This window comes from Neophocaena asiaeorientalis, unplaced genomic scaffold (assembly GCF_003031525.2).
Source record: "Neophocaena asiaeorientalis asiaeorientalis breed wild unplaced genomic scaffold, Neophocaena_asiaeorientalis_V1.1 scaffold239, whole genome shotgun sequence".
Taxonomy (NCBI): Eukaryota; Metazoa; Chordata; class Mammalia; order Artiodactyla; family Phocoenidae; genus Neophocaena; species Neophocaena asiaeorientalis.
This window is the reverse complement of record NW_020175103.1, coordinates 184,678-199,978: the sequence shown is the minus strand read 5'-3', so window position 1 is coordinate 199,978 and position 15,301 is coordinate 184,678. Positions and strand designations below refer to the sequence as shown.

Below are 15,301 nucleotides of genomic sequence, written 5' to 3'. Positions count from 1 at the left end.
GGGTGCTGTAGGGGCCAGGCTTTAAGATGATGGCCAAAATGACAGTCGCCCAGCTCCAAAATGGCCACCACTGTGTTTTCCTTCTATCGGAGCAATCTTGTAGTGACTGAAGGGCCATCACTGGTGGGTGCTCTCAGGAACTGGGCCAGATGCCAAAATGGCCACCTGGGTCTTCCCTCTCCTGAGCTATTCGCCCCGCAACATTTACGCCTCCATAATCCAGGCTGGACAAAAGCAGAGGAACGAAGCGGACAGGGGAGGAAGGCAGGTAACCAAGGGCGGTGGGTCTGAAGTGAAAGGGCAAGAAAAGGTTTGCCCTTTGGAACTGGATGTCACTGCACGGTCCGCAGGCGCCTCGCTTTTGCCTGAATATGTGTAGTCACCGCCTTATTCTCCGCCCCCAAGGGCTCCTGGCAACCAATTATCGGCGGGAAGTTGAGTACGTCAGCTGTTGCGGGGCAGACTGGGAGCGCCTCCTGGGCCTTCCCCTGCAAGATCCTTAGGGAATGTTGGTGGAGAGTGAAGGCGTCGGGGAGATTGTAAGGAGGCGGCAGGAGCGGGAAAAAAAGACGAGAAAGGAAAATGTATATTCTCGTAGGGTCTTATAGCTAGGGAAAAACCTTAGAGTTACCTAGCCTAACTTCCCATTCTATGTTGGCTGGATGTCCAGGGGATGGGAAGCTCGCTCCCTCAGTCTCTGCCATGGCTGGACGATTCTGATGGAGAGAAGATTCTCCTTTGTATTGAACTGAAATCTACGTTCGAGGACTTGCACCTAATTGTTTTACCCCACGAGGACCTGCAGAACAGTTTAATGCCTCTTCCATAGGACAACTCATAACATTTTGCTCAAAATCAGCACAAATTCATTCCTGTTTATTGGGGGGCGCGGGTAAGTAAGTTTAAGTGTTTGACTCACCTGATTCATAACAAGCTGAATGTTTTTCTTTTTGAAAAATGAAAAAATTTCAGAATAATAACAAAAAAGACACCAAAAATGGGGGAAAATGTTAATAGATAAAATGTAAACCTTTGGGTACAAGAACTCACTTGCTGGGTACCTGCATCAGCTTGATTCAGATCAGTGTTCTCATTTTTCCTGCAGACCCATGAAACACGGGGCTAAACAGATATAAATTAGACATTTTACAGCCTATCGGTCATTGAGTCTCCATGGACTTTGCAGACCAGTTTAAATACACATATACTATGAAAATAAGACCACAAAAGTGGAAAAGAAAATATCAATTTCCTCCTGAGATTTATACCACTAGAGGGAGTTCCAGAAGAAAAATCACTGCAAATGAGAGCTAATAACGGCACTTACAGAATGTAAGTGTACCATTCACAGTTCCCATGGGTCATTCATGTAATTGTGTTCACAGCCCTAATGAGGTGGGTGTCAGTATCCCCCATTTACAGAGGAGAAAGCTGAGAGCTATAGTGTGTCCACCTGTACGAAGTATACAACTTTGTGCTGGGTAATTTATCAACATTTATTAAAACTGCAATTGCCCATGCGCTTTGAGCCAACAACTTCACCTGTGTAGAAGGCAGTGAAGTTCATGGGCATTTGACAGGCAGTCACACAGGGCCCATGCTTAGGAAGGGACACTATGTTTGGGCCATGATGCTCTGTGTCACTATCTCGAAATTCTTAATAATTTTCTTTCAATTTGTGTTTTGTCAGTGAAGTCTGATGGGGTAATACAACATGTGCTGAGGGCTTGGAGCCAAGGTTCAAGCTTGATCTCACTTCTCAGCCTCCCCAGGACTGGTTTTTAGTTGCCTTCAACTCCCCCCAGGGACCATTGCCACTCTCTGTGCTGCCCTCTCCCAGCAGGAGCCTGGGCACAGGGGAGAGGTGGGGTCAGACATATATACCTGTCTTGCCAAGTTGAGGGGCAGGACCCCAGGCACATGGGAAGGCCTGCATTCACCCCCCTAAGTATCCCACTGCCTGAAGGAATGTGATATTAAATAGCAAAAACAAAAACAAAGCCACAATGACAGGTCAAGAGTGAAACCACAAAGAAAGCAAGAACATTCTTGGGAATTCCCTGGCTTTCCGGGCTTCCACTGCAGGGGGCCGGGATTCGCGAAGCTAAGATCCCACAAGCTGCAGCACAGGGCGGCCAAAAACTAATTCTTTTTTTCTTCATCTTACTGAAACTTTTACAATCAGAGCCTAATATAAAGCTTGACGCACATCGTTTCTGTTAAATATTTATTGATGTAAATTAATTGAATACATTTTTATTTAACCTAGTAAAATTGATATTTTAAAAATTGAAACAATCTAAATGTCCTGGGAAACTAGTTAAATAAGTATGATACATTCATGCCATAAAATATTGTGTAGCTGTGTAAAATAACAAGGATGTTCTTTAGGTACTAATATAGATTGTCTCCAAGATAAATTGTTGTTACCATTTATGTTAAAAAGGGAGGGAGGGTAGATTAGTTCTCACACGAAGAAACTTTCTTGTGGGGCTCCCTCTAGTGGCACATATGTGGAAGGATTCAGAGAAAACAAGTTGGCCCAGGATGGCTGGGCGATTTTCAAAGTATGTCATTTTATACCTTTTGGATTTGGAAACAGAAGCAAATGAACACCCAAATAAACAAATAAATAAGAACCCATTTTCAAAAGTTCAAGAGGGCTATATTATGTATTAATATGGAATTATGCATTATTAAGTAAACACCACAAGAAGAACACAAGAAGCAGAACAGGGCATGATATATATTTTACACATTCTCTGGAAAAGCTTACGCAGTACTGCTATTGGGTAACATCTAGGTAAGCTCCCATTTATTGAGTGTTTACTATTTTACATACGGATAGTGTGTTAATATACACATGAACATATTTATAGTATGTCACTTTGCATACATTACTGTGTACACGGCCTGTTATCAGACCTGGTGAGAGGTGTAGATCAAATGGAAATTACTGAGGAGAGTAAGAAACGACCCAAGAATATTTGCAAGATCATATAACATACGCCACACAAAACTAAAGTAACTTTTAAGAGCTGAAGGAAATGACCAGCCTGACCAACAACACAGGGTTGTTAGACACGTCCACACCATGCACCATGCCCAGCAAAACCCAGATGTTCCTATACCCAGATTTCTATAAATGGCAACTCCACTGGCTTTGTTTTGCTGGTAGCCCTGCCCCTTTCCCTTGTCCAGAGACCATGTCATCCAAGGGACTGCTCACCCCAGCTCCAGAAATCCACCCCCTTTCCAAAGATGTGAGGCAGTCGAGGACGTGGAGGCAAGTGAGGTGAGCTCTTCAGAGGTAGGGGGTGTAGTTGTTATAAGTGGTTTTGGTTGGTTAGCTCCTGACCCTCTCTGATCTTTTAACCCTCCACTCCACCCTGATCTCCTATCCAGCTTTTTTTTTTTTTTTTTTGGTACGCGGGCCTCTCCCTGCTGTGGCCTCCCCCATTGCGGAGCACAGGCTCTGGACGCGCAGGCTCAGCGGCCATGGCTCATGGGCCCAGCCGCTCCACGGCATGTGGGATCTTCCTGGACCAGGGCACGAACCTGTGTCCCCTGCATTGGCAGGCGGACTCTCAACCACTGCGCCACGAGGGAAGCCCTCCTATCCAGCTTTTGACAACGGGACGAGTGCCAGACAAATTCAAGCACCTTATGACCCCCAAACCCTGTCCAGGAAAGCATCTTGTGCATAACTTTCTTACCTGAACCTGAACTTGTATCTTGGAGGAAGAGCATCACAGGATATGTTAGGTTCTAGAAGGAGAGAATCCCCACGTGAGAGGAAGTCAGGCAAGCACAGAGACTCCTCTTCCCGCCTCATTCATCCCTCCAGACCTTGACTTTCACCCTCACGGCTTCAGAATAGCCAGCCTGCTTGTGCCCAAACTACAGCCGCCTTGCAGAAAAAAAGAATACACCACTTCCAGACTCAGCTGACTGGAGTCCATCCTTCTAGCCCCTCATGCTCATCTCAGACAAGAGCAGAAAATGTCTGTCCCTGTTCTGTTCCTAGCCCTTGAACAGTGCTGCCCAATGTAATTTTTTGTGGTGATGGATCTGGTCTATATTTGTGCTGTCCGATGCAGTAACCACTAGCTATATGTGCTACTGAGCGTTTGAAACATGGCTAGTGCAATCAAGGAACTGAATTTTTAATTTTATTTAATTTAAACGGGCACTTGTGACTAGTGATTACAGTATTGGACAGCATGGCTTTAAATTGTCCATCCTGACTTTTTTTTGATGAGACATCCTTAAGATTGGAAAATATATTTTTCAAACTTGGTGCTGATACTGGTCTCACTCTTTAGTGATCAGCCAAGTCTGGGGATAAGGAGAAAGATCGTATTCCCATCCCAGATCTCACTTTCCCCTGTGACAGAGGAAATTGGAGAGCGATGCCCAGGCTGGGGGCTGTGTCCTGACTGCTGACCTGTCCTCAGTGCCTGTATTGATTGACAGCCGCTGACTTTGCAGATCTTGCTTTCTTCATGCCTGCTTCTTGGAGCACAGGTGACCATCAACTCCTGACACTTGACTTGTGACTTTATTATTTTTTTAAATGCATTACTTTAATATATATATATATATTTGGTTGCACCAGGTCCCAATTGTGGCAGGCAGGCTCCTTAGTTGTGGCATGAGAACTCTTAGTTGCAGTATGCATGTGGGATCTAGTTCTCTGACCAGGGATCGAACGCAGGCCCCCTGCATTGGGAGCATGGAGTCTCATCCACTGCGCCACCAAGGAAGTCCCAACCCCGTGACTCTTTGAAATGTATTCTTTGGGAGGGAGAAGCTAAGTCCAAGCAACACATCTGAACATAAGGAAGGGCGTTTGGATTTGCGGTGGGAGAGAGAAAGGTCAGACATCAAGAGGAAAGAATGCCCTAGTAATGACAGTTATGAGACCACAGAAATAGGAAACCAAGTCTAAATGTTCCTTCCTTTTTAAAAATCCAACACAGATCCCTATCTTTTGGGTAATACCTGGAGGAGAGGGATTGAAGGGACCTTGCAGATTGCACCGACAAGCTGTAGCCTGCGGGCCAGTGAGTGATCCATCCCAACAGGTCAGATCCTAGAAGCCCCCTCAAAGGCTGGCCACCGGGAGAGAGTGGGGGAGGAAGGCCTAGTACCAGGCAGCCTCTGCTCCGTAGCTCTGAGGGGGTGGAGAAGGCAAACCCTGGTCATCCCCTGGCTCTGTAGCCCTTTTGTGTAAGTGCCTGGCAAGGGTAACGTGGGGCTGTGCCTGGGAGCACAGCTGCGACTCTGCTGGGGAGGAACCAGGGCCAGGGCAGCTCTGCCCTCCCCAATCCTCCCCTGGAGCTTCTTCAGCCGTGGGGACACGCACCTCTGTTGGCCTGACCCTGCTGCAGGGGCTCCCTTTCCCCACTGACAGTGGAGATGGCCAGTTTTTTGAGCTCCTTTCTGCCCAGCTGCCTCCCCTCCCTCCTCTTCCTCCTCCAGCTGTCTTCCAGCTCTGCAGGTAAGATTTCTCTTTATTCCTGCCCTGGGGAGACCCTGAGAACAGGAAGGCTAGTTCCCTGGGCTCACCTCCTTCAACTCACCCTCAAGTTGCCATGCAAGTTACCTTTTCAATACATAGATGTGCTGACATGGTTCCCCTCAGATACCACCAGTGCCTCCCTACAGCCTTCAGAAGGAGACCTAAATCCATCATGCGACCTTAACTCAGGGCTCTCCTTGAACTTGGTCTTACCTATCTTTCCAACTTTGCTTTCTCACCTATCAAACGGGGAATATCATAATAACAGCCTCTTGGAGTTGCTGTCAGGGTTCAATTAGGTAAGGTATATATAATATGCTTAGTTGTGCCTATCCCATGGTAAATCATGATAAATGTTGGTTGAGTTGTAGTGTCTCATCATGTTTGAGAGTTCTGTCTCACACTATCAGGCACTAATAGGTTTTTACAGAGGATCCCTGCTCTCCGAAGACAGATTCCCAATCTCAGGGAGCCGCCTAACAGAGAAGGCTCAGAACATATACTCCCTCGGGAAATGGCTGCAGGTCTAATGGAGAAACTAGCTTCATCTTCTAGTAGCTCCAAGGCTGACAAGGAGATATATCCCACAGAGGAAAAAAGACTGGGAACATGTACAGGGCAGGGTCCAGGAGCTGTAGAGAGGGCTGAAGATACAGAGGAAAAGAAGAAGGAGGAAAGAAGGAAAGAAGATCCTCCACCTCTAGGGTGGAAGATCTCAGAGGAGAAGAATTTGGGACCAGGGTGTGAACAAATACAGAGGGCTGAGAAGTGATGGAGAGGTGGTGGTGGAGGAACGACCAAAGCAAGACCTCTAAGGGGAGAAGAAGGATCAAGTTGGCCAAGACTGAACAGGGAGGCCCATGGAACAGTTAAACTGCAAGATGCTGGACCACATTCCAAGGTGGGACCTAAAGGCTGGGATGACCACATGCTAGAATGTTCTGTCCAGGGAACTCACGGTATCTCTATAACCAGAGACCTTTAAGAAAAATTGAGCTTCTCCCTGGCTCTAGAATTCTATTTAAAAATCAAGTGTCTTCTTTTCCTGTTTAGAAGCAGCCCTTCCCATGAAGGGTTTGTTTGTCAAGGTTCCCTCTGATGCTCAGTTTCTTTTATTTTGTGTCTTGGATAGGACAGTTCAGAGTAATGGGACCAGGGCAGCCCATCCGGGTGCTGGTGGGGGATGAAGCGGAATTGCCCTGTCGCATATCTCCAGGAAAGAACGCTACAGGCATGGAGGTGGGATGGTACCGACCCCCCTTCTCCAGGGTGGTTCATCTCTACCGAAATGGCAAGGACCAAGATGAAGAGCAGGCGCCTGAATACCGGGGCCGCACGGAGCTGCTGAAGGAGACTATTGGGGAGGGAAAGGTGACCCTCAGGATCCGGAATGTAAGGTTCTCAGATGAAGGAGGTTTCACCTGCTTCTTCCGAGATCATTCTTACCAAGAGGAGGCAGCAATAGAATTGAAAGTGGAAGGTGAGTAGTGTCTGTAATAGTAGGTATTGTCTGTTGGGTGGCCAGGACCTCCCTTTGAGCCTTCAGTCATTCTCTCAATTGAGATGAGATCCTTCAACCCAAACAGCTCATTCCTGGGAATTAACTCCATAGAGATACGCACATCAGTATCTCTGGGAATTCATATGCTCACATTGTCTGTTACATCATTATTCTGTAATGATGTAAGGAAGCCGGAATCAGAGTCCGTGCCCATGAGTAGGGAAGTGACTGAGTAAACACTGTTACCCATACAGTGAATATCACGCAGCCATTTAAAAGATTGTTGTAGGGCCATTCCAGACAGCTTGGAGGCATTTTACAAGGTATTGTTGAGTGATAAAAGCAAGCTACAGAATCTAGGGAACAAAAAATTTATCCATTTATATAAAAGTGTGTATATAACATGCACATTTGTGGGTACGTACAGAGAACTTTTAAAAATTTTTAAATAGAAAAAATGAAAAATGTAGGCAGCAAAATAATCCATTTGTGGTTATTTTGTGCTACTAGAGGGGAATATTACTTATCTGAAAGATAATCAAAGTATCCAAGTGGACCTTTTCCTTTCTTGTTTTGCTTTGGATTGTCTTTTCATTTATTTGTTATAAACAAGGGCCTTATTCCTAAGGAGTCAAACTGGTCAAATCCTATTACAGTGAATTCCTCAGTTGATGTGTTTGTAGTGTTTTATTAGATGAGGAACATTATTAAACAATATATTCCTGGTAAACATAGTTGCAAGGAATTAAACAAGTAGAACTAATGTCTGAATATAATCATAGAAAGAGATGTTACCTACAGATTTTACCTCCACTTCTTTCTTTCTCCAGAATTTCATTTGTGGTATGTTTGTTTTGTTTGTTTGTTTGGTCGGGTTTTTTTGCGGTACGCGGGCCTCTCACTGTTGTGGCCTCTCCCGTTGCGGAGCACAGGCTCTGGACGCACAGGCTCAGTGGCCACGGCTCACGGGCCCAGCCGCTCCGCGGCATGTGGGATCTTCCCGGACCGGGCACGAACCCGTGTGCCCTGCATCGGCAGGCGGACTCTCAACCACTGCGCCACCAGGGAAGCCCTGTGGTACGCTTTATGTGAGGGATGACTTTGAAATTTATTTTTTTGTTTTATCCGCGAGGGGTTAAGACTCGGACAAGGAGGGGGAGATTTGAAAGTTAATTGCTATTTAACTGAGGAACAAAAATATTCTGAGGCCTGGGCCTCAGGTCATTTCCCTTCCCTCCTCCCCACCTGCTGGGCAAACATCAGACAATTGATCACTTTTTTTTGTATCTCAAGGGCCACTGTTGCAGTACTGGGACCAGAAGATGGCATTGTATGCAGGATAACAAAGCACTATTTCTAGAGACGGATCTCAGGGATGTGAAAACAGCTTTGTGTGTCACAGAATGTTCTTCATACAGCTGTTTACACTGGGGGATTTTTACCTGCAAGGAAGTCTGATAGTGAGGATCTCTCCAGTTTTCCGATTTTCCTCCTTCCTGTTCAGTAGCTTCCTGGCTCAGTAACTGCCTCCCCCAGTACATCCCCACCCCACCCCAACAAGCAAACAAACAAACAAATGAACTGCCCGGGGAGAAAGTTTTCCTTTGGGTGGATTTCCACATTCCCACCCACTTCTCCTTTCTCATAATCTGCATGCCTAAGAGTCTTTTAAAAAAGAGAGTTTAATGATGGACCACCCACCTAGCGTGAGGAAGCTGAGACAAATTTAGGACTGAAATGCAGTAACTATGTGATTGCCAAGTTTCAGGTGTAATTACCTCACCTCTTTCTCTAAAGAGTTTCTAATCTCTCCTTCCAACTTTGTATTTTTCTTGTCAGTTTTGTGATTTCATTACTAGTTGTCTGTAAAACTTTCTTTAAACTCTTCATTATGAAACTTTAAAATATATACAGAAGTAGAGAGATTATTATAATGAGCCTCCAAGTTCCCAACACCTGACTGCAACAGTTATGACCCAAGGACAGGCCACCTGTTTCACTAGACCCCACTCATCACCATCCTCCCCAGATGAATTCCTCCGGCAAATCCTAGGCAGCATTATCGTGTCATTGCTAAATCCTCAAAACCGTATGTCTCAAATAGAAAAACTCAAAAACAAAACAAAATCATAACCAAAATACTATTATTACATCTTTAAAATTTAACAAAAATTCTTAACAATACTCAGTCTGTGTTCACATTTTTATGATTGTTTTATAAATATATTTTTACAGTTGGTAAACCCAAACAAGATCCACAGGCTGGCATTCGCCCTGTAGAGTTTCCCACGATCTAGATTTTGCTGATTTCATTCCCATGTTGTTTAATACAGTGTTCCGTACCTTTTATTTTCTGTAAACTTATAGATTAGGATATGAACAATCAGATTCAGGTTTGATTTATTTTGTCAAGCATATTTCATAGGTGATGCTATATACTTCATTCATATCACTTTACATCAGAAGTCTCATAATATCTCTTTTTCTCTCTTTTTGTGATCCTAACCCTTTGTTAAAATATAAAAGGTGTACAAAAAAAAAAAAAAAAAAAAAAAAAAAAAAAGGAACTAAAATATGTAATTGTTAAACCATGTTGCTCCAGGTAACTTCCAATGAGAACTTTGAAAGTAGAGCTGGCTGTGTTTTCTCCTGGGGAACACAGTAACAGACAAGAGCCTGAAACCGCAGCTTGAAGGATGGTATTTATACCTAAGAAACCAGTTTGATGTTGTTTGCTGTGACTTAATGCCTACCCTGATGGCAGTATCTTTATCTAGCCCCCTAACGCAGAGAACAAGACGTCAAGGACCGGCCCTGAACATTGAGATTATACAGGGAAAGCTTTGGGGCACTGAGCCGACTCGAGAATGGGCAATAGATGGCGCCAGAGAGCCAAAGGTCATCCCCTGTCTCTTTATCTTTCCTACTCCATGTCCGCTCAGTTACCAAATCCGGCGGATCTTACTTTCTCAAAAGCTCCAGAAGAAAGGTTCTTAACTTTTCTTTGCGTCATGCACCCTTTTGTCGGACCGGTAAAGTCGATGAACCCCTTCTCAGAAGGATATTTGAAATGCATAAAACATACTTGTACTGAAATACAGTTATCAAAATATTAAAGTAAGATATGGGGTGGCCCTAATAATAGTGTCATTTCAAAAGGAACATAAGTGATATTTTGAGATTTCTGTACCGTGATATGAAAATATTTGTGATTTTTAGGGATGACAAAGTCTCAGGTTTTGTTCATATTGTTGTGGAGTGTTGCCTACAAACATAATTGAAAGAAACACTAAATTTCAGCTTAAAGTTTACTGAAAATACGTATTTTTTTTCCTATTTAAGTTCACCTTGACTTCCTACACCGCCACCACTGTCCTAGGCTCATGTGTTTTACTTTCACCATTACCATGGCCTCTTAATTGACTGCCTTCGATCCCCTCCTCTAGTCCTGCAGTCAGTAAATCAGATCTTGTCACTCCTCAGCATGAAATGCTTCAGTGTACCCCGTGACCTTGAGGATCAGCTCTAAGTCCCTTTAGTGGTGCTCAGAACTCTCCAAGACTGGCCCAGTACACAGCCTCGACTCCTGTCATTCTAAACCACCGGCCCTTCCCAGAAATAACCCCTTACTTTTCCTTTAAACCTAAGCTTAGGTGTTAGTTCTGAGTCATCTTCTTTGATCCTGACTCATGGAGCCGTGGGCACTGTGCTGGGTGTTGATGACACAGTGCTGGGCCCCCCGGTTCTGCCTTTCAGATCCCTTCTACTGGATCAACCCTGGAGTGCTGGCGCTCATCGCGGTTCTGCCTGTGCTCTTGCTGCAGATCACTGTGGGCCTTGCCTTCCTCTGCCTGCAGCGCAGACTCAGAGGTACAGGCTGGAGGGTGGCTGGCTGGGGACCCTTCCCTGAAGTGCCTGGTCTCTTGGAGCTTGGTTAGCTAACGTTTATTTTTGAGGGACTTCTGGGTTCAGAACTCCATAATGACAAGTTTTACATCCTACCAAATGTAAATATCATTTAGATAATAGGGCCTTTCATTTCCCTATGAGGTAGGGCTGATATATAATAGCCCCATTTTAGAGAGGAAGCAACTGAGGCCTGGAGTGGTTCAGAGATTTACTCAAGCTGGCACAGCTTATAAGTGGCAGAGCTCAGGCCTAAACCCCTATCTTCTGGCCCCTGAAACATACACAGCAGGTCATGCAACTGGGGGAGTGTGAGCTTCAGAATCAGGCAAGTCTGTGCTACTAGGTTTAAATAAAGATACTGTAAGTAAAAGTCCCTACCACATAGTAGGTGTTGTTTCCTCCTTTTCCATCCAACACTGAGGACATGGGTTCAACCATCTGAAGCTCCTCTCTTGTGCCCAAGAGCTTTCATTTTGAGACTTCTCCCCGCCACCAAGCGTTCTCAAAGCCAAAGCCCGCAGGGCCTCCAATTCTCCTCCCCTCCCATTCTTAAGAGGATAAAGCAGCAAGGAGGGCTTGGAGTATATGAGGGGGGATATTGGTGGGATCTTCTCTTCCCTTGACCTCATCCCAGTTACTCAGTTACCTCTTCTCCCACATGAGAAAGGTCTTCAGCCCACATGGCTGAGCAGAAAGAACCTGATCAGTGGAGTTGGCCAGCCTGGGTTTAGATCCAGTTCAGACAATGACGAACTCTCCAAGCCTCAGTTGCCTAGTCTGAGTCAAGTAGCGATAACACCCTCCCTCCTACAAGTTATGGGAGGGTTAAAGGGGATAATGTTATGTAAAGCATCTAGTACAGAGCCGGTCGCGAAGCATCTGCTCAACTAAAAACTTAGTTCCTTCCTTCCTCATTCAGATGCGAAGTAGCTTTAGATTTCCTAAGTGACAACCCAGCGGGGTGGAGTGACATTGTGAACTGAGAACCAGCAAGAAAAGGAGCAGAGAGCAGTGGGGGCGGTCATAAAACCTTAGATTTGTTGGGGGCATTGGTGAACATCGCTGTCTACTGAGCTTCTCCACTTTCTTTAACCCGATATTTAAACCAGGCAATAGCCAGGGAATGAGCCTGAACTCCTGCTTTCAAATCTGGTGCTCTTCTCACTCTAAGGGTGTTCATGGGCTACTGAGAAACAACCTGCACAAAGGCCCAAGGCAATGGGTGTGGAGGGGCCCCATCTAGTGCCTGAGCTGGAACTAAAAATGTCGCCTTTTTCTATTTTAGGAAAACTTCCAGCAGAGATGGGTGAGTTCCAGGCACCTTCCCTCCCCATGCCTCCCTCCAGGTCTTCTGGTGTAACTGAAATGGTCATTTTCTCAGACCATCTCTGCCTCTGTCCCAATACCCTGTGCTCCCTTCAGGCAGGAACTTCACTATTAAAACTCCTATAACCAGTCATAGAGTCTTATTCCTCTTCCCTGCCTTCAGCCAGAGTAGAAGTAAAATCCTACAGCTTCCTTTCCTCCATCGTGCATCACTTACAATTTAAAGTGACTAAATAACAAAGGCTCAGAGGAGAAAAGATTGTTTTGAGTGCCATACTAATAATCCCTTTGCATTTGTTCTTTCAGAGAATCTCCACCGGACTTTTGGTAAGTCCTGGGGTACCCAGCCCCCCAGGTCAGCTTGGTGCTTCACTCGGCTCCTGTTACCTGGGGACGTAAGGACCCCTGGCTTCTGGTTGGTTTCCTCCCTCTCTTGTTCTTTCTTTGAATGTCATCATCTGCACCTAGGATGGGTTAGATAATAGCAAACACTTACATTACGCTTTCATGTACCTGGCACTGTAACAGCTTCCCAAATGTTAACGTTCTAGGAGTTACAAGTACTTTATGTACATTACTTCTTTTTTTAGGAATTACAAAAGGGAGGTAAACAGATCCTTTGCACATCAACTTGATGTCTAGTTGGGGAGGTGATACATATACATAAATTACTGGAGAACAAAGTACATATACATCATCGACAACTCACAGAGGAATGAGTTTTCACAGTACAGAATGAGTAACTACATGTGACTCCTCAGGGAAGGCGACTTGGGGGAAGAGTGAAGACATCAAACCCCACTAGAATGTTGGCCTGGACTTCCTGGTGGTCCACTGGTTAAGACTCTGCACTTCCACTGCAGGGGGTGAGGGTTCAATCCCTGGTGGGAGAACTAAGATCCTGAATGCCATGCAGCAAAAAAAAAAAAAAAAAAAAAAAAAAAAAAAAGAATGTTGGCCCTAGGACATGGTCTCTGTCCTTTTTGTTCACTGCAGGTTGTCCAGTGCCTAACGACAATGCCTACAATAGAAGGGCACCCAAATATTTGTTGAATGGATGTTGCAGAAATTATAAGATGGTCCCTGCTCTGAGCAGCCTTCCTGAACAGCCTCTCCTCCTGAGGCTGGAGGTGCCCCTGGCTCCACGCTAGCATTTAATCAGTGTGCAGGAAAAACAACACACATAGTCTGCAACTCAAAGGGAAGGAACAGGATCTTTGTTTTACAGGATTCAAAAAAACAAAGGTCTTAACTTTTTGTACTCTTTGGCAATCTGGTTAAGCCTCATGGACCCCTCCCTTCCCAGAATGTTTTGAACTGTACACATAAAATATAACACACAGGATTACAAAGAAAACCATTGTTTTGAAATAGTTTTCGAAATATAAACCAATTTGTGATAAAGTAACAAATGTACATTAAATAATATACACTAAATACAAAATATACATTAAATAATAAAATGTAGCAGCAGGTCTAATAATTCGGTGATTTCAAAATATTGATAAAAAAATATATATATAAAAAAAATATATTTATAAACAGTATTCTGAGATTTCTGCAACAACTCTGAAGGGAATGTGGCTTCCACTGGTGATGAAGTCACAGGTACTGCCGATAACTGGTTTGTTAGCTACATTTTTAGTGTAAGAAAATGCTAAATTCAGTTTGAAGTTAGTGAAAATAAAAATGGAATGCTTTTCTCATCCAAATTCATGAACTCCCTGGACTCTATCCACAAACTATTTTGGAACCCAGGTTAAGAACCTACCCCCTCCACCACCCAAAATAAATCCAATAATAAATGGAGAGGGGTGGGTGGGACACAAGGGGGAACACATGTTAATCCTGTTTGTTCTGTGGCAAACGATTCAGATCCCCACTTCCTGAGGGTGCCCTGCTGGAAGATAACCCTGTTTGTAATCGTGCCATTTCTCGGACCCCTGGTGGCCTTGATCATCTGCTACAACTGGCTACACGGACGACTAGCAGGTGCAGTGCTGGGGCAGCAAACAGGACCACTGGGCAGCAGGGGATCAAGCCAGCCCTGAGTGAGAAACATAAAGAGGGTGGATGGAACCAGGGCTCAAGATTCAGAGCTGGAATTTCCTTCCTGCTCTGTCCACATGGCCAACTCCAGGCTCCTCAGAGAATCCATAAAGAGAGCCACTTACTGAGATCTGTGGGGTCCCTTAGTGGAAAGGGAGGTGGGGGGGGACTATGAATTCCACAGGGAGGATGTGGGAGGAGTTAGTCATCTTCCACTCATTACCTATTTCTCTTTGTTTTCAGGGCAGTTTCTTGAGGAGCTAAGTAAGTTTTCTTCTCTTTCTTATAAGCTGAGAGCAAAAAAAAAAAAAAAAAACAAGGAAAGCAGCAAGGGGAAGAGGGGGCTATTTAGGGATCAAAATCCCAAAGGAAAGGAAGGGCTGGTGAGCCCGGCTGGAGGGAGGATTCCTCCTCCACCTTCGTGCTCCAAAGCAAGAATCCCACTCCAGCTGGCCTCCTTTCTCAATTGCTCCCTACAGCAGCTGCCCTGGGCCTCCCCTCCAAGGCCAGATGACTCCACAGGGCTTTCTTCTCCCTGGTGTGACAGTTTCATGACAGAAACTGTTGACAGCTTTTTCAAGTCATTTTCTCCTCCTTCTAGGAAACCCCTTCTGAATGATGTCGCATCTTGGCAGGATGGAGAAGAGCCTGGTTGGCCCAAAGACTGGTCCTCGGGGATGTCACATCCATCAAGTTGCACACCCACTGGCCTCTCTGCTGTGGGGACATTCCAATCTGCACTTGCAGGAACGCTCTGAATTCCAAATAGGATCAACTTCTCTTCTGTCATCTACTTTGTCTCTCCCTTTCCCCAGCTCCTTCCTTCCTCTCCCCCTTTATGCTGCCCACATATTTCTACTCCTTGGTCTATCTTCCATCTGGAAGCCCTCTCTGGTTACAGCCAGGCAGCTGCTCTTCTCTCCATCAGAGGGCACCTGTGCTGCAGAGTAACACAGACAAGAGGGTCTCTGCCATGAACTGGAGACCAGGAA

At 45.1% G+C, this 15,301-nt stretch overlaps 1 protein-coding gene across 4 annotated transcripts; it reads left to right on the top strand.

Annotated features, from left to right (window-relative positions):
* The first annotated feature begins 5,421 nt into the window (after positions 1-5,421).
* MOG (myelin oligodendrocyte glycoprotein) lies at positions 5,422-15,294 on the top strand. 4 transcript variants are annotated; one of them, XM_024764289.1, is made up of 8 exons: positions 5,422-5,503; positions 6,657-7,004; positions 10,782-10,895; positions 12,220-12,240; positions 12,567-12,587; positions 14,136-14,252; positions 14,553-14,571; positions 15,178-15,294. In XM_024764289.1, the coding sequence occupies exons 1-8, from the start codon at positions 5,422-5,424 to the stop codon at positions 15,284-15,286; spliced, it is 831 nt and encodes a 276-aa protein (XP_024620057.1). In that variant the 3' UTR covers positions 15,287-15,294. The 4 variants fall into 4 exon arrangements, with proteins under 4 accessions (XP_024620057.1, XP_024620059.1, XP_024620060.1 ...); XM_024764291.1 differs by lacking the exon at positions 14,136-14,252; XM_024764292.1 differs by lacking the exons at positions 14,136-14,252; positions 15,178-15,294 and adding an exon at positions 14,911-14,924 and having other exon boundaries at positions 14,553-14,573.
* Positions 15,295-15,301: the final 7 nt, after the last annotated feature.